Source organism: Mus pahari, chromosome X (assembly GCF_900095145.1).
Source record: "Mus pahari chromosome X, PAHARI_EIJ_v1.1, whole genome shotgun sequence".
Taxonomy (NCBI): domain Eukaryota; kingdom Metazoa; phylum Chordata; class Mammalia; order Rodentia; family Muridae; genus Mus; species Mus pahari.
In genome coordinates this window covers 113,316,455-113,343,380 of record NC_034613.1, presented here as the reverse complement: position 1 = coordinate 113,343,380, position 26,926 = coordinate 113,316,455, and the positions used below count along the sequence as shown (strand labels likewise).

General features: G+C 42.7%; 1 protein-coding gene across 6 annotated transcripts in view; it reads left to right on the top strand.

Moving 5' to 3' along the window:
• The window catches only part of Trmt2b (tRNA methyltransferase 2 homolog B), a 54,124-nt gene that overhangs the window by 6,489 nt on the left and 20,709 nt on the right, over positions 1-26,926 (top strand). Inside the window, exons 1-6 of one of the 6 annotated variants that reach the window (XM_029534452.1) lie at positions 3,111-3,141; positions 3,570-3,810; positions 4,797-4,851; positions 7,226-7,360; positions 8,202-8,301; positions 9,428-9,498. In XM_029534452.1, the coding sequence (XP_029390312.1) occupies positions 3,123-3,141; positions 3,570-3,810; positions 4,797-4,851; positions 7,226-7,360; positions 8,202-8,301; positions 9,428-9,498 (621 nt within the window). In that variant the 5' untranslated portion in view covers positions 3,111-3,122. Of the gene's footprint in view, positions 1-3,110; positions 3,142-3,569; positions 3,811-4,796; positions 4,852-7,225; positions 7,361-8,201; positions 8,585-9,427; positions 9,499-26,926 lie in introns of those variants that run through there. The other 5 variants (XM_021188410.2, XM_029534453.1, XM_029534454.1 and 2 more) reach the window with 5 other exon arrangements.

Here is a 26,926-nt window from a genome sequence, read left to right as displayed (position 1 = left end):
ACCTTTCCTCTCGCGAGGAAGGTGCCCAAATTTCTGGAGCCTGAAACAGGGTCTGTCCCAGAAGTTAGGTTGCTTCTGTCTGTCCTGAAGCTGTGTAGCTTCTGTGGTCCACACTCTTGCTAGTGCAAACTGGAGCCTAAGCGAACCGGAGCAAAGATGGCTCTCCTTCTGGCTCAGGCCTTGAGACTCCTCCTGGGCAGACACCCCTCCTAGGGCGGGAAAGATGCCATGTGACTGGAGCCAGAAATGGGATCTTTCCCAGAAGCTGTGTCACTTCTGCAGGTTGCCCTCTCCCAGGCAGTGCACCAGAGCAAAGGTGGCTCTCCTTCAGGCTCAGGCCTTGAGACTCCTCCCTGGTGGCCACACCTCCTTGGGTGGGGAAAGGCACAGGGTTACTGGAGCCAGAAACGGGATCTTTCCCAGAAGCTGTGTCCGATATCCTCATTTTTAATAGCTGAGTGGGATTCCATTGTGTAAATGAACCACATTTTCTGGATTCATTCTTCCATTGTGGGACATCTGGGTTCTTTCCAGCTTCTGGCTATTACAAATAAGGCTGCTATGAACATAGTGGAGCATGTGTCCTTGTGGTATGTTGGAGGGGGGGTGTTGTCTTTTGGGTATATGCCCAGAAGTGGTATAGCTGGGTCCTCAGGTATCACTGTTTCCAATTTTCTGAGGAACTGCCAGATTGATTTCCAGAGTGGTTGAACCAAGTTATAATCCCACCAGCAATGGAGGAGTGTTCCTCTTTCTCCACATTCTCGTCAGAATCTGCTGTCACCTGAATTTTTGATCTTAGCCATTCTGACTGGTATGAAGTAGAATCTCAGGGTCATTTTGATTTACATTTCCCTGATGACTAAGAATTTTGAACATTTCTTTAGGTGCTTCTCAGCCATTCTTTTGTTGTGAATTCTCTGTTTAGCTCTGTACCCTATTTTTAAATTGGGTTATTTGGTGTTTGGGAAGTTCAGTTCTTGAGTTCTCTATAGATTTTGGATATTAGCCCTCAATCGGATAAGGGGTGCTGCCCACTGGCTTGCTCTGCATGGCTTGCCCAGCCTGCTTTCTTATGTTACCCAGGAACACTAGCCCTTGGCTGGTACTGCTCACAGTGATCTGGGTTCTTCTGCATCAATCAAGAAAACACACCCTTGGCTTTCCTACAGGCCAGTTTGAATGGAGGCATTTTATCACTTGAGAGTCCTCGTCCCAGAATACCCTAGTGTTTGTGTCACATTGATAAATAAACAAACAGCCCTAAATAGCGCATACCCTAAGGTAAACAGACAGAAGGGATGCCCTGGAATGGAGGGGGAGGGATTCTCTATTGGAACACTCTGATAACTGCCCTGAGAGACACAGCGCCTTCCACTGTGTTCAGAGAGTCACGTTTCTTAACTCTTCCAGCAACTGTGTCAGAGTTGTCCTTGGAGTTAATCATATGATTCCTTTCTTGTGCACTCCATCTGTATTGCCTCCCCCATTCAGGTCCATAATAGCCTTAAATGCATTGTGTCAGTAATAACACAGAGGAGCTTCCGCTAGGTGCTGGGCACTGTGCTTAGAGTTTTACAGATGCCATCTCTCTTTAATCTTCAGATGAGCACTTTTTCATGTAGTGTGGGGGTTTGATTTAGGGCCTCGTACCTGTTAGGCAAGAGCTGTATCATTGATCTTCTCCCTTGGCAGTACATTTTATTTTTATTAATTATCTTTACTTAGCTCTTATAGCCGCTAAGTAGGTATCATTATGATTTTCTCTGTTTAACAGATGAAAGAAATGTCAGAGGAATGACTAACCTGCTAGAAGCCATCTGGCTAGTAAGTGTTAGAGCCAACAGACAGTCCAAGCTCACTCTATCATTCTCTTGATACTAGGACCTGCACTCCTTCCCGAAAGGCAAAACTTTCATTTGTCCCTGCTGTCTGGCTCCACCCTTTCTTTGCTTTCTTTCCCTTTTGTGGGTCAGACATCATCATCCTGGCTGTGTCAGTGCCCGTATCAAAGATACCTCCCTTGATCTCTCCAGCTCCATGTGTGGGGCTTCTTCATCCTAATGATTCTTTTCCTTTTAAAACAACCCCTCTTTTCCCCCTTTTCCCTCTCTTCCTCCCTTTCTCCCTCCTGCTCCCGCCTCTCTTTCCTTCTTGGTCAGGATCTGATTATGCAGCCCTGACTCTCCAGAACTCACTCATCGGCTAGGCCAAGCCCCTGCCTCCTTAGTGCTGAGACTACAGCCGTGCCACCTTGCACACCTTGCACACCTTTTACACCTTGCCCTTGTAGTGCCTGGCCTTACTGGTTGGTCCTTTTTTAAGTCAGCAGCACCTCTCCTTGCTGTCTTCTAGGTGGAGTCACTGGCCTTTGGTACTTCTCTGTAGTCGACATTCTTGTTTTGTAGGATAACTTGTGCTTACAGGACTATTCAGACGGGTCTCTCCTTCCCCATACAAGAGCCGTCTGCTCTCAGAAGCCTTTCCTGAGCAGGCATCAAGAAACACGTTTATCATATTCCTCACTAACGTCTTCCCCGTGTCTCCATTTGATCTTCTGTATTAGACTGTAGCATTGCTGTGACATGTTTCCTTGCACGTAGTAAGCGCTTACTAAATACCAGTTGGTTGATGGGCGGTTGGGTAGGGGGTAGGAAAGGGAAGGGATTGGCTGAAGAAATGTATCCTGGGGACAGAATCTTATTTTCTTCCTGTCTTTATTTGGGGAGCTGGCTATCTATTTATTTATATTTGTAGTGCTAGAGAGTAAACCAATGGCCTCACAAATTCTAAGAAGGCATCCTACTACTGAGGTATGCCCCCAACCTTCTTATTTTGAGACAGGGTCTCATTATATAGCACCAGCTGACCTGAAAAATTGATATGTAGTTCAGGTGGGCTGCCAACTTACAGAGATCTGCTTGTCTCTGTCTCCCAAGTGCTGTGATTCAAGGTGTACACTACCACACCCAATTTTTTCTATGTCTCTTTTTTTTTTTTTTTTGGAAACAGGGTCTCATATAGCCTAGGCTGGTCTCAAAATGCAATATAAAAATAGCAAAGGATGAACTTGAACTTCTGATACTCCTGATTTTACTTCCTGAGTGCTGGGAATTAAAGCCATGGCTTTGTGCATACTAGGTAAGCATTCTGCCAACTGAGCTACATCCCCAGCTCACTTATTATTATTACTATTACTACTACTACTACTACTACTACTACTACTACTACTACTACTATTTGTAATTTCAAGACAGAATCTCATTAAGTTAGCCAGGCTAACCTTGAACTCACTGTGTAGCCTGGATGGGCCTTGGCCTCATGATCTTTCTGCCTTAGCCTTCTGAATTGATGGGAATTTTTAGGCCTACACAATCAAGTCTAGCTTAAAGCTTTGTCTTGCATGCCCTAAGCTGTGTTCAAGAGGTATATTTTACTGAATATATGGTGCTAGTACTGTGCCTGGTGCTGCGGTTCCATAGGGTTTGTAAATGACTAAAGGCTTTAGGAGTTGGGCCCCTACAGTCACCTTTCATGGGTGAATTATGGCGTGTGTCTTTGATTGGCAGGCATCAAGAGAAGAGTCCTAATGCACAACCCAAGATTATTCCTTTCCAGAGCGGCTTTCTTCTCCAAACCAGGACTGCTTCCCTGGGATACTGCAAGGCCACCAGATTTGTCACAGTCCTTATTGGGCAGAGCATATAAAGGGGGTTTCACCAGCGTGATAGGTAAGAAGCATCCAAGCATACAAACATATCAGAGGAAACAAAGGCATTGTAGAGCACGAGATGACTCCTGGCAGGAGAGGTAAGACTCGAGCTGATGCTCTCTGTCTTCCGCAGGTCAGAATCTATGGGTCCATCGAAATTCTGTTTTGCTAATCTGACTAATACAGCATTGTGAAGGTTCCTGTGAGTGCCTGAAGTGGTGTGATCAGGGCAGGCTTGATGCCTTGTGCAGGACAGGAATAGAACTACTTCAGGACTGTAGGAAATATCTTTTTCTTAGAGTTAGTCTTTGTCGGAAAGGAGATCTTAAACTACCATCCTGCTACTAAAGAAGGTCTGTGGAGCTGGGTGTGGTGGTACACACTGGTAACTGCAACAGTCAGGAGATGGAGGCAGGAAGATCTGGAGTTATCCTCCCCAAGTTTGAGGCTAGCTTGGGCTACATGAGGTCCTGTGTCTAAAAAACCAAAGTAAATTAAAAATAAATTAGAACAATTTTAAAAAACTAGGAAAATCAAAATCAAAATACTATTCAGGCATGGTGGCGCTTGGGAGACAGAAGCAGATGAATGAGTTCAAGGCCAGACTGGTTTACATTTAGAGTTATAGACCAACCGGGGCTACATAGAGAGACCCTGCCTCAAAACAACCAAACAGACAGACAAAGCTAGATGGATTGGAGATGAATAGTCCCTTTACAGCCAAATACAATATGCCTCATTGTATGTGACAAATGTATTTTTAAGGTCAAAGTATATTTTAAAAGCATTAAGGAGGTGAGCTTTTGAGAGGAACTCAGAAGCAAAGCTTTTTGTGATATGACTAATTACTGCCTGATAAACCTGGAATTTTCTTATATTGAATTTGCCCATCTGTTCTGCTTTCTTAAAAACTAGATAGACATCACCAAAATGGGCTCTTCTCCCAGACTCCTGGGGGGAATGAGAGTCGGTTGTATCTTTAAGTAAAACCTCAGAGAGTTTGGGGACAGGAGGTATTTATGCTTAGTAGGTGCTCAGTATGTATTTAGATAATTCACAGTGTATCTGAATTATTTTATTCAAGGCTGGCTGATGTTGTGACTCCACTCTGGAGGCTGAGTTATGAAGCACAACTCAAGGTAGGTGTCTAGCTTGAATCATTTCCCCCAGCTCCTCCAGCACAATGGCACTAGAGTCATGGAGAACCTGATTAGAGACTTCAGTCCACTTGCCACATAGTTTCTTTCTTTCTTTGTTGTTGTTGTTTGTTTGTTTTTGAAGCAAGGTTTCATGTATCCCAGGCTGGTTCCAACTCACTAAGTAACTAAGGATGACCTTGAACCTGTTGATCTTCCAGCCTCCTGAATTATAGTAGTAGACTATTACACTTACTTTATGCAGTCTCTGGGCTTAAACCCAGGGTTTCCTACAGGCCAGACAAGCACTGTGTCAAGGAAATCATGTTCCCAACCTACCCCATAGGCCTTTACTTTTGGTTTGTAATGTGTCTGTTTAACCTTGAGGCTCCTTATAGCTTATGAACTCCAGGCTTGTATATCCAAGTGCTGATGTTCTTTCTTTGTTGTCCTTGTCATTCTTGTGTGTATGAGTGACAGAGAGGTTGAATTTCTCAACCACAGGAGCCACCAGCCACATGTGTCTGTTTAAATTTAAGTATAGTCAATTTTGCCATAATGCTTGCTTTGAAAACAAATTTGTTTCAGTGGATTGATGTATTAGGGAACCATTTGAGCATAATGTAGATTTCATGTTTGGCAGGAGCAATTTATTTCATGAGGCGTGCTAGGTGAAAGAAGGAAACAGGACTCAGTTGAAGTGGGCTGTATAAGAATATACGTGCATATATGTCAGCCATCTTCTGGCATTCTCGGTTCTCTGAGGATATTATGGACCACACCCATTCAGTGCTAGAGATTGAATATAGCAAGCACCCAATGCACTTTTAGTTTCTCATACTATTCCCTAAGTGGCACCCCTTTTGGCACCCGTAGGTCTTTGGGGGAAAATTCTAGCCTTATTGTCATATTCTTCTTTCTTTTCACAAAGTTGTTAGACTTATTTATTATTTTGTATGTATGATTGTTTTTTATTACATGTCTCTGTGTATACCATATGCATGTATAGTTCTGCCAGAGGTCAGAGGCATCAGATCCCCTGAGACTGAAGTTACAGACAGTTGTGAGCCATCATATACCCATATGATTGAACCTGGGTACTCTGTAGGAATAAGTGTTCTTAACTGATGAGCCAACTCTCCAGCCTCATACACTAATTTTATTATTTAGCCATTTGATATGCATAAAGTGGTACTGTTCTTATTACATTTTGTGTCAGAAAGTGCAAGAGTGTTTCTACATATATATATACACACATATACACACAATTACATACACTCAGTATGTTCCTACATGTATACACACACACACACACACACACACACACACTTACATACTCTCAGTTGTAAGAATGATAATAAAACCTTGCCGTGGCGCTACACACCTTTAATCCCAGCATTCAGCAGGCAGAGATAGTTGGCTCTTGAGTTGGAGGTGAGCCCAGTCTACATAATGAGTTCCAGGCCAGCCAGGACAAAACAAAGAGCAAGGGGCTGGAGAGATGACTCTGCTTAAGAACATTCACTGTTCTTTTAGAGGACCTGAGTTTAATCTCCAGCACCCACATGGCAGCACACAACCATCTGTAACTGCAGTTCCAGGGGATCTAACACCGTCTTCTGACCTGCATGGGCACCAGAAATACTTGCAGGAAAACACTCAGACACAAGAACATAAAAACAAGTAAACATTTAAAATCCATATACTGTGGGTACTCCCTGGGACTCTGGAGAGGTCTGGTGAGGGCTGTGACCAGTAGAAATAAGAACAGAAGGGCTGAGAAGCAGGAAAGGCTACAGGGAACTGGACTGGCAGGAGCACAATATATAATGGCTCTAAAGGAAGTTGAATTCAGACCGTGTGGTGCGAGCCTGAGCACAAGGCTGAGTACAGATACTTTCTGAAGAGCGACCATTAGAGCCCTGTAGTAGATCCCTGCTCCTCCTTCCACTTGCGTCTCTGAAAGCAGTTTACCTGGGTGAATTACTGACACATCCTAGAATGTTGTGTGGCTAGCCCTATTTCTCCCACGAGCCCTTCCTTTGACTGGGGCCATTTCAAGTGCTGTAGCTACACGTGACTAGTGGCTACTGTGTGTGAAGAGTATAGCACAGACAGAGCATCTCCATTATAGGACAATCTACCGGGCAGTGCTGACATATACTTTAAGTGTTTAATCTTAAAGGTCAGATAAAAAGATGAGCTCACGCAGAGCTCCCTCTTGACCTTTCCTTAGCATCTTATTAAGTCTTTGCCTGTGCTGGATTTCTTGCTTCCGTTAGCTGCTAAGCACATAACCCATGAATCTCCGAGAGACCTCTTTTGTCGTCTTTTTCTATTCTTCACAGTGAAACTGCTTGTATTCTTTCTGTTGCAGGTGAAATTTGAAGCTCAGAAGAAACTTTTACAAAGCCTAGAGTCTCACCTACAAGTGCTCCATGGAGTCAGTGACACGGTGGCTGCACCCCAGTCTGAGGGGCTCCGCTGTCTCCTCCATCCCATTATACCCTCCGTAAGCCCCCGCCTCCCTCGTTCTTACCTTCTGTGGCCTTGAAATGAGGTCAGCAATATTCACTGGGCACTTGCTGAGGTCAGGTGATTATCATGTATCATTTGCTCATTCTTCTATTTACAATGGCCCTGAGGGATAGGTCCTGTCATTTTGTAAATGGAGCTATCAGAGAATACCTAGATTAAGCAGTTTACCTAGGGCACACACCTAGAAAGTGTTTACGTATACACCGCACTGTCTGATACAGAGCCTACTTTATCAGCCACGACCCTATTACCTCCATAGGCAGATTCCAGGCTTTAAAAGCCTTCCTAATGGTGCGTCCAAATAGCAGCATTTTATTCACAGCAGAAGTTGGCATACCATGGCCTTTAGTTCAAATCTATCTTTTTATATTACAGCTGGCTGAGCTCACCTGTTTGTGTCTATGGCTGCTTTCGGGGCTATAGTGTCACTCTCAAGTAGTTATGACAGGTGCCATATGTCCTGCCCAGCTTATCGATTCCAGCTCTTGACAGGTCAGGTTTGCTAGTTCCTGCTTTATGGGAAGACTGGAGATTTCTTTCCCTTTTTCAAATAGCAAGGAAATTCTATTCAAAAGCAAAGCAACAGCATAGATCAGAAGTGTGCTGTCAAGAGCGATAGCACATTACGTGACAGAGCTCTTGGGGGTTTGGCAGCCCTTTCTGCTAGGGACCATGTGCATCATTCCAGCCAAGACTTTCACGTGTCCTATACCTTCCAAGTCAGCGTCATTGCTCCCCGTTCGTTCCCTTTCTTGTTGTCCCCTTTGATCTTGTCTGATCTCTTGGCCTCCTTTCCTTTCCTCTGTCCCCTCTAGCCTACCACCACTGGCTACCGGAACAAGTCCACCTTTTCCGTGAACCGGAGCCCCGATGGCAATCCGAAGACCGTGGGCTATTACCTAGGTACTTGGAAAGGTCAGTTCTAAACAAAACTAAACCAAAGGAAAAAAAAAAGCTAAACAGTAATGGAGAAGGAAGAAGAGGCACACGTAGCAGTGTCAACAGGAGTAGACCACACGGTGACCATAAAGAAGGCTGACTGCTTCTTCAGCGCAGCTCAGGCACACAAGGTTGATCTGGGTTAATTTCTGATGATTATAACTGGGAAAGACATTACTGCCCTTGCCTATTCTTCCTCTAAATGCAATTTACCAGCTAAGCCAGCAAAGGCCTCGAGTAAACGCTCCTGTTGTCACTGCTGCTGTCTCCGTATTGTCATTGTAATCATTATTTTTGCTCCTGTCCATATTGGGAGCAGCGCCCTCATTGTTAGTGAGTCACTTACAATTTCTCACCGTCACAGCCCTAAAAACTGGAGTTCTCTGTGGTTGCTGAATCTGCCTTAGCAGAGCTGGAAGGGAAAGCGGGGTGTGTGTGTGAGGGAAATCACTAGCATTTTCTGAACCTTACTGCCTGCATCCATTCCCAGAGTCCATTCCTGAGCTTTTTATCTGCCCACTTTCAGTAAATCTACTCGAAGCCCCATCATTTTATATTACCCACACTGCTTAATATCCATATACTTTGAACTACAGTTCATTCGGAGTAGCAATACATTTGGCTTTTCCCTTCCTGGGCTGAATTAAATAACTTTATGATGTTAGGGTTCTGTTATTCAGTAGGAGGAAAAACAAAACCCATTACATTTTATTTCCTTCTTAAAATCTGAACGAAAGCAGATATCATCACATGGCGCACTCGTGGCATGAAAGGGAGTGTTTAGGATCAGCTCCATTAAGAATTAGTTGATGCCCTCATAGAGTCAGGGGGAAAGGGGGGGGGGTTATAGGAAGCTTGTGGAGGGGAAACTGGGAAGGGGAATAACTTTGAAAAGAAAATAAATAAAATAGCCAATAAAACATGGGGAAAAAGAAAGATTTCACTGACGAATGCCTAAACCAGGAAACAATTAGGTTTTCTCTGAAAAAAAAATAGCTGTGTACCTTCTGCTGCTTTGTATTAACATCTGCCTCTGAAGGAGGAAACTTCAGCTGCTGGGTTAGGAGGAAAATCATAAATACAATCATTTTTGTTCACATAGATGGAAATGTCGTCTGTGTACCATGTAGTCATCTGAAAAACATCCCAGAGAAACACAGTCAAGTGGCTCAGGTAAAATTGAACAAGGGCTGGTTGAAGATAACCGTGGGGCATTGTACTCTCTAACTGCAGCGTCCCTGACATTTTAATCTGCGTGCCTGCTGTGATTGCTGGAGGGAAGGAGGGGCTCTGTACTGAAAGTTTACCTTTTAATGTGGCTAGAACATTGCCCTGGTTTTGTTCCGGAGATGGGGTAGAGTGGGAGGCAGAATTGCTGTTGTTATGTTGCAAATGTCAAGGGGTCCAAGGACTTTAGTAATAGGGAATAATTAGGAAAGAGGTACTTGGGAGACCACGGTGGTACAGTGGGTGTTCTAAATGTTTGAAAGGTTGATGCTTTCAGCAGAACAAAGAAATACCATGAGGGCTGTAGGCAAGGCAGTGCGTCATCAAGAGACTGAGCTGGACGCACTGCTCAGTGCTATAATGCTTATTTAGCAAGCATGAAGACCTTGGTTTGATTCCCGACACCACAGAAAAAAAAACCAAACTTCTCATGGGATTGACACCCCCCCAACACACCAGACACTTTGAATTGGTCTGTTTTATGGGCCCACTACTGAATGCCCACTTTCTTTCGGGCACTGCACCTGAAGTGGGGCTACAGTGGTGACACAGTTTGTTGTTAGAAATGATGTCTGTGCTCCCAGACCTGAACAACAAAAGGCCGAAGCCTTACTGAGGACTGAACTAGACTCCAAATGATCCCCCTTTTCCCCTTTATTCTTACCAGCACCCACCCTTTTCATGATTTTTTTGCTTTTGACACTGGGGTGCCGCCACATTTTGCATGCTAATGGGCTATGTGCTAAGTTCCAAAACTCTCCACAGCTGTTTTTGCAGGCTCACTTTCTAGAACCTCCATCCCGCCTCCCCATCACTGCCTTGTCTGATTTTTTCCTGAGGGATTTTTTGTACTTTATTACATTTATTTATCTATTTGTTTATTATTTTAAAACTGTTTCTTCATTTTTTTATTGTACGAATGTTTTGCCTGCATATGTGTCTGTTCTACATGCTTGGGCCTGCTCCCCGTGGAGGTCAGAAGAGGGAATCGGATCCCCTGGAACAGGAGTTAGAGGTGGCTGGGAGCCACCATGTGGTTGCTAGGAATTGAAGCCAGGTTGTCTGCAAGAGTAGCCAGTGCTCTTAACCTCTGAGCCACCTACCTCTACATCATTCATTCATTCATTCATTCATTCATTCATTCATATTTAGGTGCATGGCATGTGCATGTTCACATATACATGTGTGCTGTGGTGAACTTGGGGAGCTCAGAGGACAAGAGTCTCAGGCATCAAACTCAGGTTGTCAGTCCTAGTGGCAAGCACTCTTCCAGTGAGCCATGGCATTGGCCTCTTGGTAGTAATTATTCGAAAACTCTTACCCTTCTTTAGGTATTTTTTACCTAAACTTGTTACCTTTAATCTTTAGTTTCAGAAGATAAACTTAAGGAGTTACAGCTCTTAGAAGCAAACTCCTAGAACTATCTTGAATCTGCTCACTCCTACACCGTCAGCACTCGAGTTCTCTGTAGTCTGGACTACCACAATGGTATCTGCTCCAACCTTGATAGTCTCAGCCTTTCTTTCTTTCAGGGCATTCTCTGCTCAGGAGCCCCAGCTGTCTGCAAACTGAAGGCAATGCCATTCCCCTGCTGAAAGATCTGCAGGAGTTGCCTGGTCCCGTCGAAGTCTTTGAAAAAAATTATGCATGGATTTGTGTTTGTGTGTGCTTGTTTGTGTGTGCATGCACACACAGGCCAGGGCACACATGTGGAGATCAGAGGACAACTTGCTAGAGTTAATTCTCTCCTTCCACCAGTTTCAGGGATCAAGCTCTGGTTGCTAGGGTGAGCAGCCAAAGCCCCTTTATCCACCGAGGCATCTTGCCAGTCCTGCTCAGCATCCTTTGGAATCAAAGTTAAATTCTTTACCATTTCCTTTTAGGCTCTTCCTAACAAGGAGCCCAGGCTTATCATCTGCCCTATGCCCCTCTGCTTTCTTCTTTCTATTTGTACTGAACCCATGTGACACTCCCATGCACTCTCATTTCTGCCTGCCTGCCCTCTCTTTCTAGAGTGTCTTTCATTTGCAAGCCACCCCCTGCTACTGCCAGGGCTCTTTATTCCATTCAAACACCAGGTCTATAGAACACCATACCCAGCTCCTTAGTCTGATTAAGAGTCCCTGTCCCCTGTATGTGGGTATCTCCACCGTGCATCTCTTGTAAGGCACCTGGTACAGCATATTTCATTGTCTGTGGGTGCTTCCCACATTAGCCCGTGGAGGTAGCAGCTATGCATTATCTAACTTTGTAGAGCATCCAGTACTGATTCATACACAATGTGTGTGTTTGGCACGTGTTTAGTGAATTAATACTTCTTGTTTTATCAGTATTCTCAAATACTTTCCATTTGTCTCTTTTAGATTATTTTGAAGCACAAAATGTAAACATTTTGATATGTGTTCCAGGAGAAGAAATTTACTTTTTAAAATATAACCTTATACCACCATCAAACCTAAATATATTTATCCACATTATAAAATATCTGGTATTTAGATTTTGACATTAATTTACCTGGTATTTTTAAAAGATTTGTTTGTTTATCTATGTGAGTGTTCTGTTTTCATGCATACCAGAAGAGGGAATCAGATCTCATTACAGATGGTTGTGAGCCACCATGTGGCTGCTGGGAATTGAACTCAGGACCAGTGGGAACGCAGCCAGTGCTCTTAACCACTGAGCCATCTCCCCAGTCCCCAGTATTTATCTATTTATTTATTTGTTTGTTTGTTTGTTTGTTTTAGTCATTTATTTATTTATGTTTATATTTTTCTCAAGTCAGGGTCTTAAGATTTATTCTTGGTGTCCTTGGTCTTTGGGTCCAGACTCCCCATAGTTACCAACATCCATGGATGCTCATATTCCTTATATGGGAAATGGTGTAGTGATTGCACATCACTTAAACTTTTCTTCCTGTACACTTAGACGATCTCTGGATTACTTGTAATTCTTAATATAATATAAATGCTATGTAAATGGTAAGCCAACAGCTATGTAAATAGTTGTTGTACTGTATTTGTTTGGGGACAAAAGAGAAAACTGTAGATGTTCAGTGCAGACACCTTTTAAAAGCAGGTTTACAAAGTTTGGGGTTTTTTGGTACAGGGGTACAGGGGTGTGTGCCATAGTGTGGGTGTGGAGATCAGAGGACAACATGGAGAACTTGGTTCTCTCTCTTTACCGTGTAGGTTCTGGGGACTAAACTCAGAATCTCAGGTTTATGTGCCAAGCAACTTTACCTCTGAGGCATTTTCCAGATGTTTTGTCTTTTTTAGTGAGGATGTTTCTCTGAAGACCAGGCTGACCTGGAACTCATTTGTAGCTCATGCTGTTCTCAGACCTACAGTAATTTTCTTGCCTCTGCTTCTGACAGCTCGAATTATAGGTGGAGGCCATTAAGATGGACTTTTCACATTTAAAAAACCTTGATGCTTTCATTTTGTGTGTATACAGAGTGTGCGGGATGTACGCTTTTGCCCATGCTTACAGAGGCCATGGGAGGGCATTGGGTGTCTGCCAGGCTCTTTTGAGACAGGGCTCTTACTTGAATTTAGTGCGTCTGAGTTTATTTGGCAAGACTGAGATGCCAGCAAGCTCCAAAGACCATCTTGGTTTTCCCTGTGATCCTCCATTGCTGGGATTAGGGGCGCATGCCACTGTGCCCAGCTTTGTTTGTTTGTTTGTTTGTTTAATGTGGGTGCTGAGACCCAAACTCAGGTCTTTATACAAGAGCCCTTATACCGGACCAAGATTTTGATTTTAAAAAGATGTTATTTATTTATATAGTGGGCTCTTTTTCTCTCTGTCTCTGTCTGTCTGTCTCTGTCTCTGTCTCTCTGTCTCTCTGTTTCTGTGTGTGTGTGTGTGTGTGCGCGCGCGCGCGCGCGCGCACTGGGGAGTGAAGAGGTGCATGCATGTCATAGGGTGAGAGTGGAAGTCGGAGGATAACGTTTTAGGAGGGACTTGTCTCTTTCCGCCCTGTTTTTAAGGGAGGATCTCTTGCTTGTCTTTTCTGCCACTGGACAGCTTCCTGTGCAAACTTCTGGCTGACTCTCTTCACTTCCATCTTGCCATAGGAGTGCTTGGGCTGGAATTACAGACTGGAAGCACCACATCTATTTTTTATGTCTGTTCCAGGGATAGAATTCAGGCCGTCAAAATTACTAGGCAAGTGTTTTTACCTGCTGAGCCTTCTTGCCAGCCCTAGATTTTGATTTTTGACATGTATATATGATAGCTTTTTTTTTTCAGTGATATAAACAAGCTGTCATATAAATGTGATAAAATATCATAAAATCAGACAGTGGATCCCTATGCTGTCAGCCGTATGAACCCATTAAAAAGTTTCCCATTTGATTTGTCTGTATTGAGTCAGTCACACCATATATCCCTGGAACTCCTGATCCTCTTCTCTTAGATTCCCAAGCGTGCATGCTGCTGTTCTCAGCTGCCATCAGTATTTCCTTGAATGATCTTAGCAGTTGATCATTGCCTGTGTCTATCATTTCCTGAATGGTTGCTCTGTGGGAATGATCACAAGTCTATCATGTCCTCTTCACATATTTGTTAAAATCAATAGACTTCTCCTCCTCCTCCCCATTCTCCTCTTCTTCTTCCTCTTCCTTCCTCCTTCCTCCTCCTCCTTCCTCTTCTCTTCTTCTCCTCTTCCTCTACTCCCTCCTCCTGTACCTCTTCCTTTTCTTGTTTCTTTTTGATGGCATTGAATCACATCCATGATAGGCAACCACATTTCGCCCTAAGCTGTATCCCTAGTCCTATTTTTTTTCTAAAACTAACTTTTCCTTCTCCACTGTATAATTATAGATTGTACTTATATAGGATAAAACAAAGGAACTGGTTGATTCTTTCACATTCATTGAAAGGTGATCAGTTTGTTTGTTTTGATATCATCATGAGCTTCTGTATTTTAAAAAAAGATTTATTTTTGAAAATTAATGTGTATGTGTATATGCCTTTGTACATTTATGTGCACACTATTTGTGCAGTGCCCCCAGAGTCTAGAAGAGGGTGCCCAATCTCCTAGAACCCGTAGTTGTGAGCCACCTGATGCGGGTGATGGGAACTGAACTCAGTTCTTGGGCAAGGGCAGTATATACTCTTAACCAATGAACCATCTCTCCAGACCAAGAGATCATGGATTCTTGACACATTTATTATGTTTCAACTTACTGGAGGTACTGGATTTACTTATTATTTATTTCTTTTCTTTTTTTTGTAAAATATAAAATCATGTAAGCAAATTGAAGGCCATTAACTAGTATTAACTTAGAGCAACTGCATATCCTATTAAGCAGTTTCAATCCTATGTATGTACTCAAGAGAGATGCATACTTAGAATATCAAACATGTCTAAGATGTCAACAAAAAGACATTCATTAATATCCCAAATGTGAAGGCTCAGATGCTTATAACCAGAAAGATGAATTGATGCATTTTTTTTGTCCAAGGGGTCTGAGTTGTCACTGCCTAGCACATGAACTGAGCTTTAAACACCCAATTAAAGTCTCCAGAACCAGCTCTACCCCTTGCAGTATTTTTTTTTCTTCACAAAACTATGCAGGCATAAAAACTGAATATATATTACTTATAAGACAAGCAATATTTCCTACACATTTTTGTTTTTCTAATATAAAATATGATAAGATAAAACAAAACGTAACACATTGTAATTGGTCGAGACAAACAGATGGAAAATTGCCCAGGAGAAGAGAAGGCACAGGAAGCAGGCACAGAGACACCACTTGATCTCACACCCAGGAATCCCATAAAGTAAGTTTGGCCTATGAAACTAGAAACCATTGTGTGTGTGTGTGTGTGTGTGTGTGTGTGTGTGTGTGTGTGTGTGTGTGTGTGTGTGCGTGTGTGACCTATAGGGTAAAAATAGACAAGGAAAATAATATAAATACAATAAGAATAAATAAGATAAAGTCACAAAAGAAGAAAAGGAAAAGCCCTGATGGGGCATTATGAGACACGGAACACCCACAGCGGCCGCTGAGTTTGTTCTGTTAGCCACCTGCTGCTGCACACGCAGCCTGCCCTGAGGAGCAGTCTGTTTCCCAGAGAGACTCCCTTGGAGGAAACTAAATATTTCATTGCCAAGTGGTTATCAATTGGATTTTTTTTTCTTTGAGACAGGGCTTTTGTGTGTCCTGGCTGTCCTGGAACTCACTTCACAGGTCAGATTGACTTCTGTCTCCCAGAGATCTCTCCACCTCTGCCTCCTGTGTGCTGGGGATAAAGGTGTGATTGCATATTGATTCTGAGTTAGGCATGGGAACGTGTGTTCACTTCTCCTTTCTTTCAGCTTTAGGGCCCCATCGGGTGCAGACTCATGCAGGCCCTGTGCGCGCTGTCCCAGTCTCCCTGAGTTCCTATGGAACTCCAGTCATGTTGACTCAGAGAGCCTTGTTTTCTTAGTATCCTCCATCCCTTCTGATTCGCAGACTCTTTGTGCCCTCTCCTCCATAGGGTTCCCTGAGACCGGAGTGAGGGAATTTGATGGAGACATCCCATTTAGGGCTAAGTGTTCCAAGGTTCTCTGCATAATGTCTGGCAGTGAGTCTGTGTATTTGTTCCCATCTGCTGCAGGAGGAAACCCCTCTGATGATGGCTGAGTCAGGCACCGATCTATGAGTAGAGCAGGATGGTATGAGGGGTCATTTTTATCACTGAGTTGTATTTTTAAAAACCAGCAGTATTTGTTTTTACTCATGGTGCCTGGGTCCCTAGTCTTGAGTTCTTGGTCACCCAAGCAGTGACAGGTATGGGTTCTATCTTGTGGAGTAAGCCTTAAGTCAAATTGGATATTAGTTGGTTACACCTACAAGGTATTTTTGTTTTGTTTTTGTTTGTTTGTTTGAGACAGGGTTTTCTTTGTGTAGTTCTAGCTGGTCTGTGTAGACCAGGCAGGTCGGCTTGAACTCAGAGACCCACCTGCCTTTGCCTCCTGAGTGCTGGGGTTTAACGTGTGCTCCACCACTGCCTGGCCTACTCCCACAAGTTTTATGCCACCATTTCATTAGCTTTTTTGGAGGATGGATACCTTTGCACACCAAAGGGTTGTGGCTGGATTGGTGGAGGATTTCCATTCCTCCTTGGCTAGCATGCAGAGTACATTCCCTGGACTGTGATGGTTTCTATAAGCTTGGCCTAGGGAGTGGCACTATGAGAAGGTGTGGCCCTGTGGAGTGGGTGTGGCCTTGTTGGAGTACACGTGTCACTGTGAGACCCTCCTGGTAGCTGCCTAGAAGCTAGTCTTTTCCTAGTAGCCTTCAAATGAAGATGTAGAATACATACGTTACATTGACCCTGTGATAGTTTGTATATGATTGGTCCAGGGAGTGGCACTATTAGGAGGCGTGGCCTTGTTGGAGTAGGTGTGTCACTGTGGGCATGGGCTTAAGACCCTCACCCCAGCTTCCTGGAAGTCAGTCTTCCCCAGCACCTTCAGATGAAGAGGTAGAGCTCACAGCTCCTCCTGTACCATGCCTGCCTGGATGCTGCTATGCTTCTACCTTGATGATACTGGACTGAACCTCTGAACCTGTAAGGCAGCCCCCAATTAAATGCTGTCCTTTTAAGAGTTGCCTTGGTTGTGGTGTCTCTTCATAGCAGTAAAACCCTAACTAAAGCATGTGCCAAAGATGCTAGAATGTAGGGCTATAGGCTCAATGTAGACACCAACTTGACTTTTCTGTTCAATGAGTTGTGTAGGTATCATTCTCAGTAACAACACCATCAGTTTGTGGAGAGTAACTTATTGTCTTGGCAGCAGCAGCCTGGGTTATTTGAGGGTTCCCGTGGGACTCCTTTGGCCAACAATTCAATTAGATGTAACCCAGTCCAGGTACTGAAAACTTTATTTCATGACAAGAAATGTCCTGTTGGGCTGTCTTTTTACTTGTATCACTTTCATATATGTATATATTTTAGGAATCTTCTACTGTATTAGGTTTCCATACTACCCCTCAAATGGTCCTTAATTTTATCTGTGTCTCCCCATACTATACTTATCCCCCTCTCTCCTCACCATCCCCACTTGATCCCCCTGTTCTAGCCCCTCTCCATTCATCCATAATACAACTTTCTATCTATAGCCCTTTCCTAGAGAGATCTTTCTGCCCATAGTCCCTTACTCTATACCTAACTTCTGCACTTCTACAGATGTATCTTGATTGTCATCAACTTAGCAGCTAATTTCCATATATAAGTAAATATATACCATATTTTTCTTTCGAGGTCTGGGTTACTTCACTCAGTGATATTTTTCTAGTTCCATTTATTTGCCTGTAAATGTCATGAAGGCATTTTCAACAGCTCAGTAGTACTCCACTGTGTAAATGTAGCACATTTTCTTTATCCGTTCCCCTGTTGAGAGACATCCAGGTTGTTTCCAGTTTCTGGCTATTATGAAAGTGGCAGTGACCATGGTTAGGCTAGTGTCTCTGTGGTAGGTTGAGGCATCTTTTGGGTTTATGTCCAGGAATGATATGATTGAGACAGATTGATTTCCAACTTCTTGAGGAAGCACCCCACTGATTTCCATCATAGCTGTAAGGGTTTGCACTCCCACCAGCAATGGATGAGTGTTCTTCTTCACTCCACATCTTGCCAGCAAGAGCTGTCACTTGCTTTATTATCTTAGCCATTCTGACAGGTGGAAAATGAAATCTCAAAGTAGTTTTGATTTGCATTTCTCTGATGAGTAAGGATGTTGAACATTCTTTAAGTGTTTCTCAGCCATTTGAGTTTCCTCTTTTGACAATTCTGTTTAGATCTGCACTCCATTTTTAAATTGAGTTATTTGTTTTCTTGACACCAAGTTTTGAATTTGTTATATATTTTATTTATTAGTCCTCTATAGGATATACAGTTGTTAAAAACTTTTTCCTTCTGTAGGCTGCCGCTTTGTCCAAATAGTGGTGTCCTTTGCTGTGCAGAAGTGTCTCCGTTCCATGAGGTCCCATTTGTTAGCTGTTGATCTTAGTGCGCGTGTAAGTAGTATTTTGTTTAGAAACTCTTTCCCAATGAGTCCAAGGCTATTCCTCACTTGCAGTTTGACCAACACCATTTGTTGAAGATACTTTCTTTTATTCAGTGTGTATTTCTGGCTTCTTTATTAAAAATCAGGTATCTTTACTGTTGCTAGGTAACTGAGGAGGAGTGTAGCCTGAAGGTCAGAAGCTTGGGACATTCGTGACTACGATTCCTGGGGAGACATGATCAAATGTCTACTCACTCCAGGGAGGGAACCAACAGTAAACCAAAGTGAGGATACCACCAAAATTGAGCTTGGTCAAGCAATGAGTTTTATTGTGGTTATTTGAAGGAGTATGGACGAGGGGTTGCTCACAGAAGACTACATGACTCAAAGGCAGCTGTATCACAGAGCCCACTGCAGTGTGGATGGCAGCCCGTGAAAAGCTGGAAACCTAGAGTGCACTGCATAACCTGCGGGCAGCTCAACAAGTTGGAGAGTGTCCTCTCGAGGCAGCTCAGTTGATCTGAGTCCCTTACAGGTGGCTTGGCTCTGGTTCTGGTTCTGGTTCTGGTTCTGGGCAGCTTGGCTGATCTGAGAGTCTTCTTAAGATAATCTACTATTGTATCTCCCCTCTAACCTTCGTGTTTTAATGATGGAGAGTTTCATTTCAGGAGATTGCTACACAGAAGCACACGTGCCTGTGGATATATACATGTTGTCTCTGTGCATGGTGAGGCTAGAGGTGTATGTTGAGTGTCTTCCTTAGTCACACCTCAGTTTATTTTTTGAGACCAACCCTTTCATGGAACCTGGAGCTCATTTATTTGGCTAGGGTGCTGGCCAACCAGCCTCAGAAATTATGTCTATGCTCTCCATTTACTCAAGCCAGTGCTAGGATTACAGATGTATACTGCTGAAGCCAGCTCTTCTGTAGATGCTGGGGCCCCAAACTCTGGTCCTCATGATTGTGTAGCAAGAACTTTACTGACTGAGCCATCTGCCTGTCCCATCATCCTGGGACTTTTCCTTGCTGTATAGTCTTGTCTTTTGTTGTTGTCTCTCTGTTTTAAGCTAGGTTCTCCCTGTGAAGACCGGGCTGGCTTTGAATTTGGCAGAATTCTGCCTTTGCCTCTTGACTGTCAAGATTACATGCATTCTCCACCACACCCAACAGTCTTGTCTTTGCTGTTTCTTAGATTCTGTCTTGTTCTACATTTGCCCAGAGTACAATCTCCGTTAGCTTCTTGAGGAATGTTATCTAGGACATAATGGTTAGATTTTGTAAGTCTGAAAATGGTTCTACATTTAAAACTGTGGTTTGAAATCATTTGACCCTTGTCGTAGGGTTTCCATTGCTGTGAAGAGACACCATGACCAAGGCCACTCTCACAATGGACAATATACAATTGGAACTGGCTTATGGGTTCAGAGTTTCAGTCCATTATCATCAAGGTGGAAAAGCATGGCAGCAGGAGGGGCTGAGAGTTCATCTTGTTTCAGAAGTAAGTAGGAGAAGACTGACTTCCAGGTGGCTAGGAGGAAAGTCTCAAAGCTCACCCCCACAGTGACACACTTCTTCTAACAAGGCCACACCTCCTAATACTGCCACTTCCTGGGCCAAGCATATTCAAACCACCACATCCCTGTAAAGTTTACAGACTGTATTTCCTGGATTATGTGGGGGTAATAAACCTTATATCTCTTCAGGTTCCCCTTAGTAGGCACTTTAGTTTTGAGTCAGGATCTTGTTATGTAACCCATGGTAGTCTTGATCTTTCTTCCTAACTCTGCCCTTTAAGTGCTGTGGTTTTCATTTAAATACTTATTTTTCCCTTTCTGTGTATGAGTGCTTTGCTTATGTATGTAAGTGTGTGTGTGCGTGTGCGTGTGTGTGTATTCCTGGCACCCACAAGGGCCAGATATGGGCATTTGAGATCTGCTTGACTTTCTGGAGAAAGTAAACATAGACTCAGGTGAGTACTTAGTAGGCACATACGGCAAATGTTAACAGAGGCCAGATCATGTATGAGAGTTCATTTTAGGTCCCTTACCTTTTCTTATGAGTGAAGTGGGAAGCTGTTGAAAGTTGTGATGTGTAGGGGGATGTATCAGACTGGCCAGGGCAAAGTTGAACACTCCTCTGGGGGTGGGGGGAAGTGAGGCTGATTATAGGAAAGATAGAAAAAAGATGCAAGATGCAGATATGGTAAGGCTGCTCACCACACTAGTGAGCAAGTATATTTTCTCAGAGCCTTTTTATACTACATTATTGTGGAAAGCAAAGCCACAAGCTAACAAACAATTTTACTAAATTGAACACAAGACGTTTGTTCCCATTCCAGAAACCTCCCTGTTCCTTCCACCAAGGTCAATATAATCTTCAGCTCTTAACCTTGAGCCTCAAGTTCACCTCCTCTTATTGTTCCTTACCTCAGCAGGCTGGGAAATCTGCCAACAGACCCTGACCTGCCTTGACTTTGCCTGCCAGGCAGCCCCTTCTCTTTCTCTTTGTCTCTGTCTGTCTGTCTGCCTGCCTGTCTGTCTGTCTGTCTGTCTGTCTGTGTCTCTGTCTCTCCCCTGTGCATCAGAGAAGTGTCAAACTGCTCCTGACTGGGGGATTTCTTCATCTGATTGGTTTTTAACAGGATCACTTGGGTTGTGTACATCTCTCTCTGTCTCTCTCTCTGGTTCCCCTATTCCTTAAAATTGTATCCCTTCTACTTTCATGCATTTTATTTATTTATTTTTTTAAAAAATATTTATTTATTTATTTATTTTAAAGATTTATTTATTTATTATATGTAAGTACACTGTAACTGTCTTCAGAGACTCCAGAAGAGGGCATCAGATTTCGTTATGGATGGTTGTGAGCCACCATGTGGTTGCTGGAATTTGAACTCAGGACCTTTGGAAGAGCAGTCAGCACTCTTAACCTCTGAGCCATCTCACCAGCCCCTCATGCATTTTAAAATATCTAGATTTTATATATAGAGAAAAATAATATTTGCCTTTCTGAGTCTGACATCTTTTGCTTAATATAACCTCCTGTTCTATCCATTTTCCTGACAATGATATATTATTTCATTCTTCTTTACAGCTTAATAAAGCTCCATTTTGTATTACATAACATCTTTTTTTGGTGGTGGGAGGTCTGTTGCTCTGCTGATGGACATCTAAGCTGGTTCTACCTTTTAACTATTTTGAGTAGTGCAGCATTAAGCATAGATTATCTCTCTGTTATGCTGATTTGGGGTCCCAAGGGCATATACCTTGTGCAGTGGGAAAAGCTGAGTCAAGGGTAGTTTTACTTTTAGGTCTCTGAGGACCCATACTGAAATTCATGGCGTCAACACTAACTTACACCCCCCCACACCAATGTGTGTGAGTGCTCCAATCCCTGACAGCATTTGCTGTTTGTTTTCTTGCTGATATCCATACTTATGGGGTGAGGTGGGGTCTCAGTATACTTTTAATTTACATTTCTGTGGTACTAAGGATGCTGAACGTTATAAATATGGGCTTGAGCCCCTCTATTTGTTTTTTATTTATACTTAAAAAAACACTTTTGAGTCATTTATACTTTTGAGAACTGTCCAGTAAATTTGACCATTCTTTGTGTGGTTATTGGTTCTTTGAGTCTTTAATATTTGAGTTTCTTATATAGTCTGGCTATCAGTCTCCTGTCAGATGCACAGCTAGCAAAGAGTTCCTCATGTTCCCTTGCTCTCTTTTCACCTGGTGACTGTTTCGTTTCTTGTTCAGAGATACTTTTTTGTTGTTTGTTTGTTTTTATTTTTCAAGACAGGGTTTCTCTGTGTAGTCCCGGCTGTCCTGGAACTCTCTTTTATATCAGACTGTCCTTGAACTTGATGCATGCTTTTGCCTCTTAAGTACTTGGATTAAAGGTTTGTGCCACTATCCTTGGCATTTATTGTTCAGAAACTTGGAATGTGACTGAGTCAACAGAATTATTTTGTAGGACATACAATACAGCCTTAGGTTGATTTCATTGTTATGTGAATGCCATAGAGTGTACTTAAACTAACTTGTGTGGTATGGCCTACTTAATACATAGGCTCCAAGGTATGCGTTCAGCCCAGTGTCTGTAGAGGCAGAGCAAACAAAAGAACAAGAATAATCAAGCACAAGGGAAAAATGATACAATCATGAGATGCTGTAATTACTGGATGGGTGAGGCTGCTGCCAGGATAATTCATTGCTATACTTTGCAGTGAACATTATTTGTATGTAATATACTATGAAATAACCAAAAGTATAATGTAAGAAATACACTAGGCAGTTGGCAATCATACATTATTATCATCATCAAGTATTAGTCAGGGTTCTCTAGAGTCACAGAACTTACGGATATGCTCTATATAGTAAAGGAATTTATTGATGACTTACAGTCTGCAGTCCAAATCCCAACAATGGTTCAGTAGTAGCTGTGGATGGAAGTCCAAGGATCTAGCAGTTGCTGAGTCCCACACGGCAAGAAGGCGAAAGAGCGAGAGCCAGACTCCCTTCTTCCAATGTCCTTATATGGTCCCCAGCAGATTAAATGTAGCCCAGATTAAAGGTGTGTGCCACCACACCTTTAATCCCAGATGACCGTGGACTCGGAGATCTCCCTGTCTTAATCTTCTGGATTCAATCACCACTGTGTCTCAAGATCTCCATACCAAGATCCAGATCAGAAACTTCTATCTCCCAGNCTCCAGATTAGGTTCACTGGTGAGCCTTCCAATTCTGGATTGTAGTTCATTTCAAATATAGTCAAGTTGACAACCAGGAATAGCCACTACATGTACTATATACATCATTGTATGTGGTGGTCTTTTGTATGACTGCCAGTAGAGTAGGGTTTACTTGCACTGGCAATCTGAGAAGAGGGGGGAGCCTGGTAAATGGGGCTGAAATGGAGGTCAAAGGAGGTAGAATAGCCATGTCCTGGGAGCCAAAATGTGAGAAGACGCACTTCCCTGCCGTGTCCAGTGTGGCTGAGTGTGGACTCTTGGACTAGGTAGTTGATGACCGCAATGCAAACAGTTTAGGTGTTGTGGTCGGAACCTTACTCAAGAGGTTAAAGAGGAGACTCAGAGACAGGGAACATATATAGTTCTTATGAGTTTGTTTACAGAGTAAAAAAAGAAGCAGAGATTTAGCTAATAGTAAGTACAGGTTCAAGAAACTTTTTCTTCTGAAACAGGCTCTCATGTAGCCTAGGCTGGTGTTAAACTCACTACACAGCTGAGGATAATCGTGGATTCATGGTCCTTCTGTTTCCATCTCACAAGTTCTAGGATTGCTGGCATGATGCCTGGCTCCTTGCTTTTTCCTTCTTTTAAACATTTTTTAAATAAAAGATTTGTTTACTTTATGTGAGTGTTTTTGCCCACGTGCATGTGTGTGTATCGTGTGCATGACTGACTCTCACAGATGAAAGGAAACAGAATTGGATCCCATGCAAGCGGAGTTGCAGATGATTGTAAGCTGTCAGTGTGGTGCTGAGAACCAAACCAAGGTTCTGTGGTATGGCAGCCAGTGCTCCTAACCACTGAGCCATTTCTCCAGCTCCTGCTTGCTTTTTTGAAAGTGAGTGAGTCTGTTAATGGGAATGATCTAGCACCGAGACAAAAAAAATGATATTTCAGGGGAGAAAAAAGAGAATTGTTAGATTAATAACAATATATTCTCTTACTCCTTGTTTCCTCTGAGTAGGATTTTTAGGTAGAACATTCCGTTATTTTAATTAGAAGTCGTATTGACTCTTACTTAATACATAAGTGTTCTCATATAAAAACAGGAGTCATCCTTCATTTAACAATGGTCATAGAGTGGTGGGTTGTCATCCATATCTCCTTAAACATTATTTCCAGGTGAGGCCTAATTTTTTTCAACCATCATCTTTCCAAGACCTCTGACATTTGAATCTTGCTTCCAAAAAGCACCCCTTTTTAAACAAGAAAGTAAGTAACAATTGACTGGTCCTGTGTTAAAATTTCCAATCCCAAGTGCAGTTGAAACAATTTAAATTTATCCCCACCTAGCTTATGAATGAGTGAGTCTCAGACTGGGGTTATTTTATTTGGCTTTGGCAGTTACTGGGAGATGACCCTAATCAACTTTTCTAACTGCTGGCCTGGCAATCTCCCAGTGGTGTACCCCAAATACTTGCTGTTTCTCCTGGCCATGTGCTCATGGTCCATCTCCTCTCATGGTGGCTTCCTCCTCTCTCCCAGTGTCCTTTCTTCTCCCTCCTCTACTTGCAATCCCCAACCAGGAGACTCAAAAATCCACCTACCTCTAATCCCTCCAGGAATTGGCTGTAGTCATTTTTTTTGTTTGTTTGTTTTGGTTTTTTTCGAGACAGGGTTTCTCTGTGTAGCCCTGGCTGCCCTGGAACTCACTCTATAGACCAGGCTGGCCTCAAACTCAGAAATCCACCTGCCTCTGCCTCCCAGGTGCTGGGATTAAAGGTGTGACCCACCACTGCCCCGCTCTTTTTTTTTTTTTTTTAATTTAACCAATAGTTTTAAACTGAGGAGCAAATTTTACACAACAAAAATTAGTCACTGTGAGAATTCACTGGCCTTGAGGCAACTAGACAGAATTTAGCATTGCAATACATAGCAACAGACCAAGCCTCAACACCCACGATTTGAAAAATATATTTAGTGTAGTTAAACATATCTTCTGTATAGGAATTTATAGAAAAAAATGGTAAGGTGTAGCCTTCATTGATCTTCTCTTTGCAGATAGCACTACTTTTTGGCATGACTTCCTCTTCCCTAGATAATCTTGGATTTTATGTAATCCGAGAATAAATGACATGCATAAATCAGACAGTGTGCCCTATTGTAGTAGCAAGTTTTGTTTTTAACTTTTTTTTTTTTTTGCTATGGTTTTATGGATCAAGCCCAGGGCTGTGTCCAGGTTACCAACTCTTCTACTGATGAGCTACATCCCTGTATTTTTTTTTCCTTTTAAGGGGTTAAAGTCATCGTAACTAAGTAGAATTGTATTCAGCATGCATTTTCCAAGAGGATATGGAGGATTGAACTGAGCTCTAATATAGCTTCTTTCTGACTATATGTGACAGAAATGGTAGGGTGGCACCAGGAAGTTATAAGTAAGAATGGATCGTGGCAGCTTACTAAAGCATTAGGAAGCTGTGCCGGGAGTATTCCACAGAAGTGGAAACTTCTTGCATTCAGTATCACATATAGAATAACCCGAGGGCTTCCGTCTGAATAAGTTAGTTATTTATTCATTCCTACCTACTTTAAAAAATATTACTGAGCATGTACTGTGTGCCAGATTAAGGATAGAATGCTAAACCCTCATGAAATTTAGGAGTTTTGAATAGAAAGAATGGTGATGTCCTCCCTAAGGTCAGAGGGCAAGCCTGGAATTCTGAGTCCCTCTGCTTCAGCCTCCTGGGTGCTATGTGTTAACACAGCTGTCTAAGAACACGTTTTTATGTCACTTTTCTCCTTAGGGTTACTTAAATCACCATAGGCCAGAGGGATAAACAACAGAACTTTAATTCTTTCCTGTTTTGAACTTACAAATCTAAGAGCAGGGTCCGGCAGGTTTGTTTTTTCTTCAGGCCTGTGGCCATCTTTATGCTGTGGCCCTACATGCTCCTTTCTCTGCATATTTAGTCCTTGCGATTTGCAGTATGCTCGCATTTCTTTTTGTTCTTGTTCTTGTTCTTGTTCTTGTTCTTGTTCTTGTTCTTGTTCTTGTTCTTGTTCTTGTTCTTGTTCTTGTTCTTGTTCTGTTCTTGTTCTTGTTCCTTTTCCTCTTCATCTTCTTGTACTTCTTGTTCTTGTTCTTCCTCTTCTTTCTTTTCCTCTCCCTCTTCTCCTTCTCTCCCTCCTCCCCCTTCTCCTTTTCTTCCTTCTTCTTCCTTCTTTCTTCTAGACAGGCTTTCATGTAGCCCAGGCTAGCTTCAAACTAGTTATGTAGACAAGGATGACCTTGAACTTCTGATCCCCATGCTTCTACCTCCCAAATGCTGGCTGGTATTACAAGTATGTACTGCCATTCCCATGTGCTGGAAATGGGAAGCCCAATACTTCCTGTATCCCAGGCAAGTACTCTACAAGATGAGCTATATTCCTGCCCCTACCTTTTCTCCCCTTATAAAATATGCTGGTCAGATTGGATTAAGTGTGCTCAATGGCCTCCTCTTAATTTTATGTACTTTTGAGAGGCTCACTAGATAGCCTAGAATGCTGTTAAACTTGAGATTCTCTGACCTCAGCCTCTTGAATCTTGAAGTATGTTGACTACCATGCCTGGCTTCCTTTCTTACCTCATTTTATTATTATTATTATTATTATTATTATTATTATTATTATT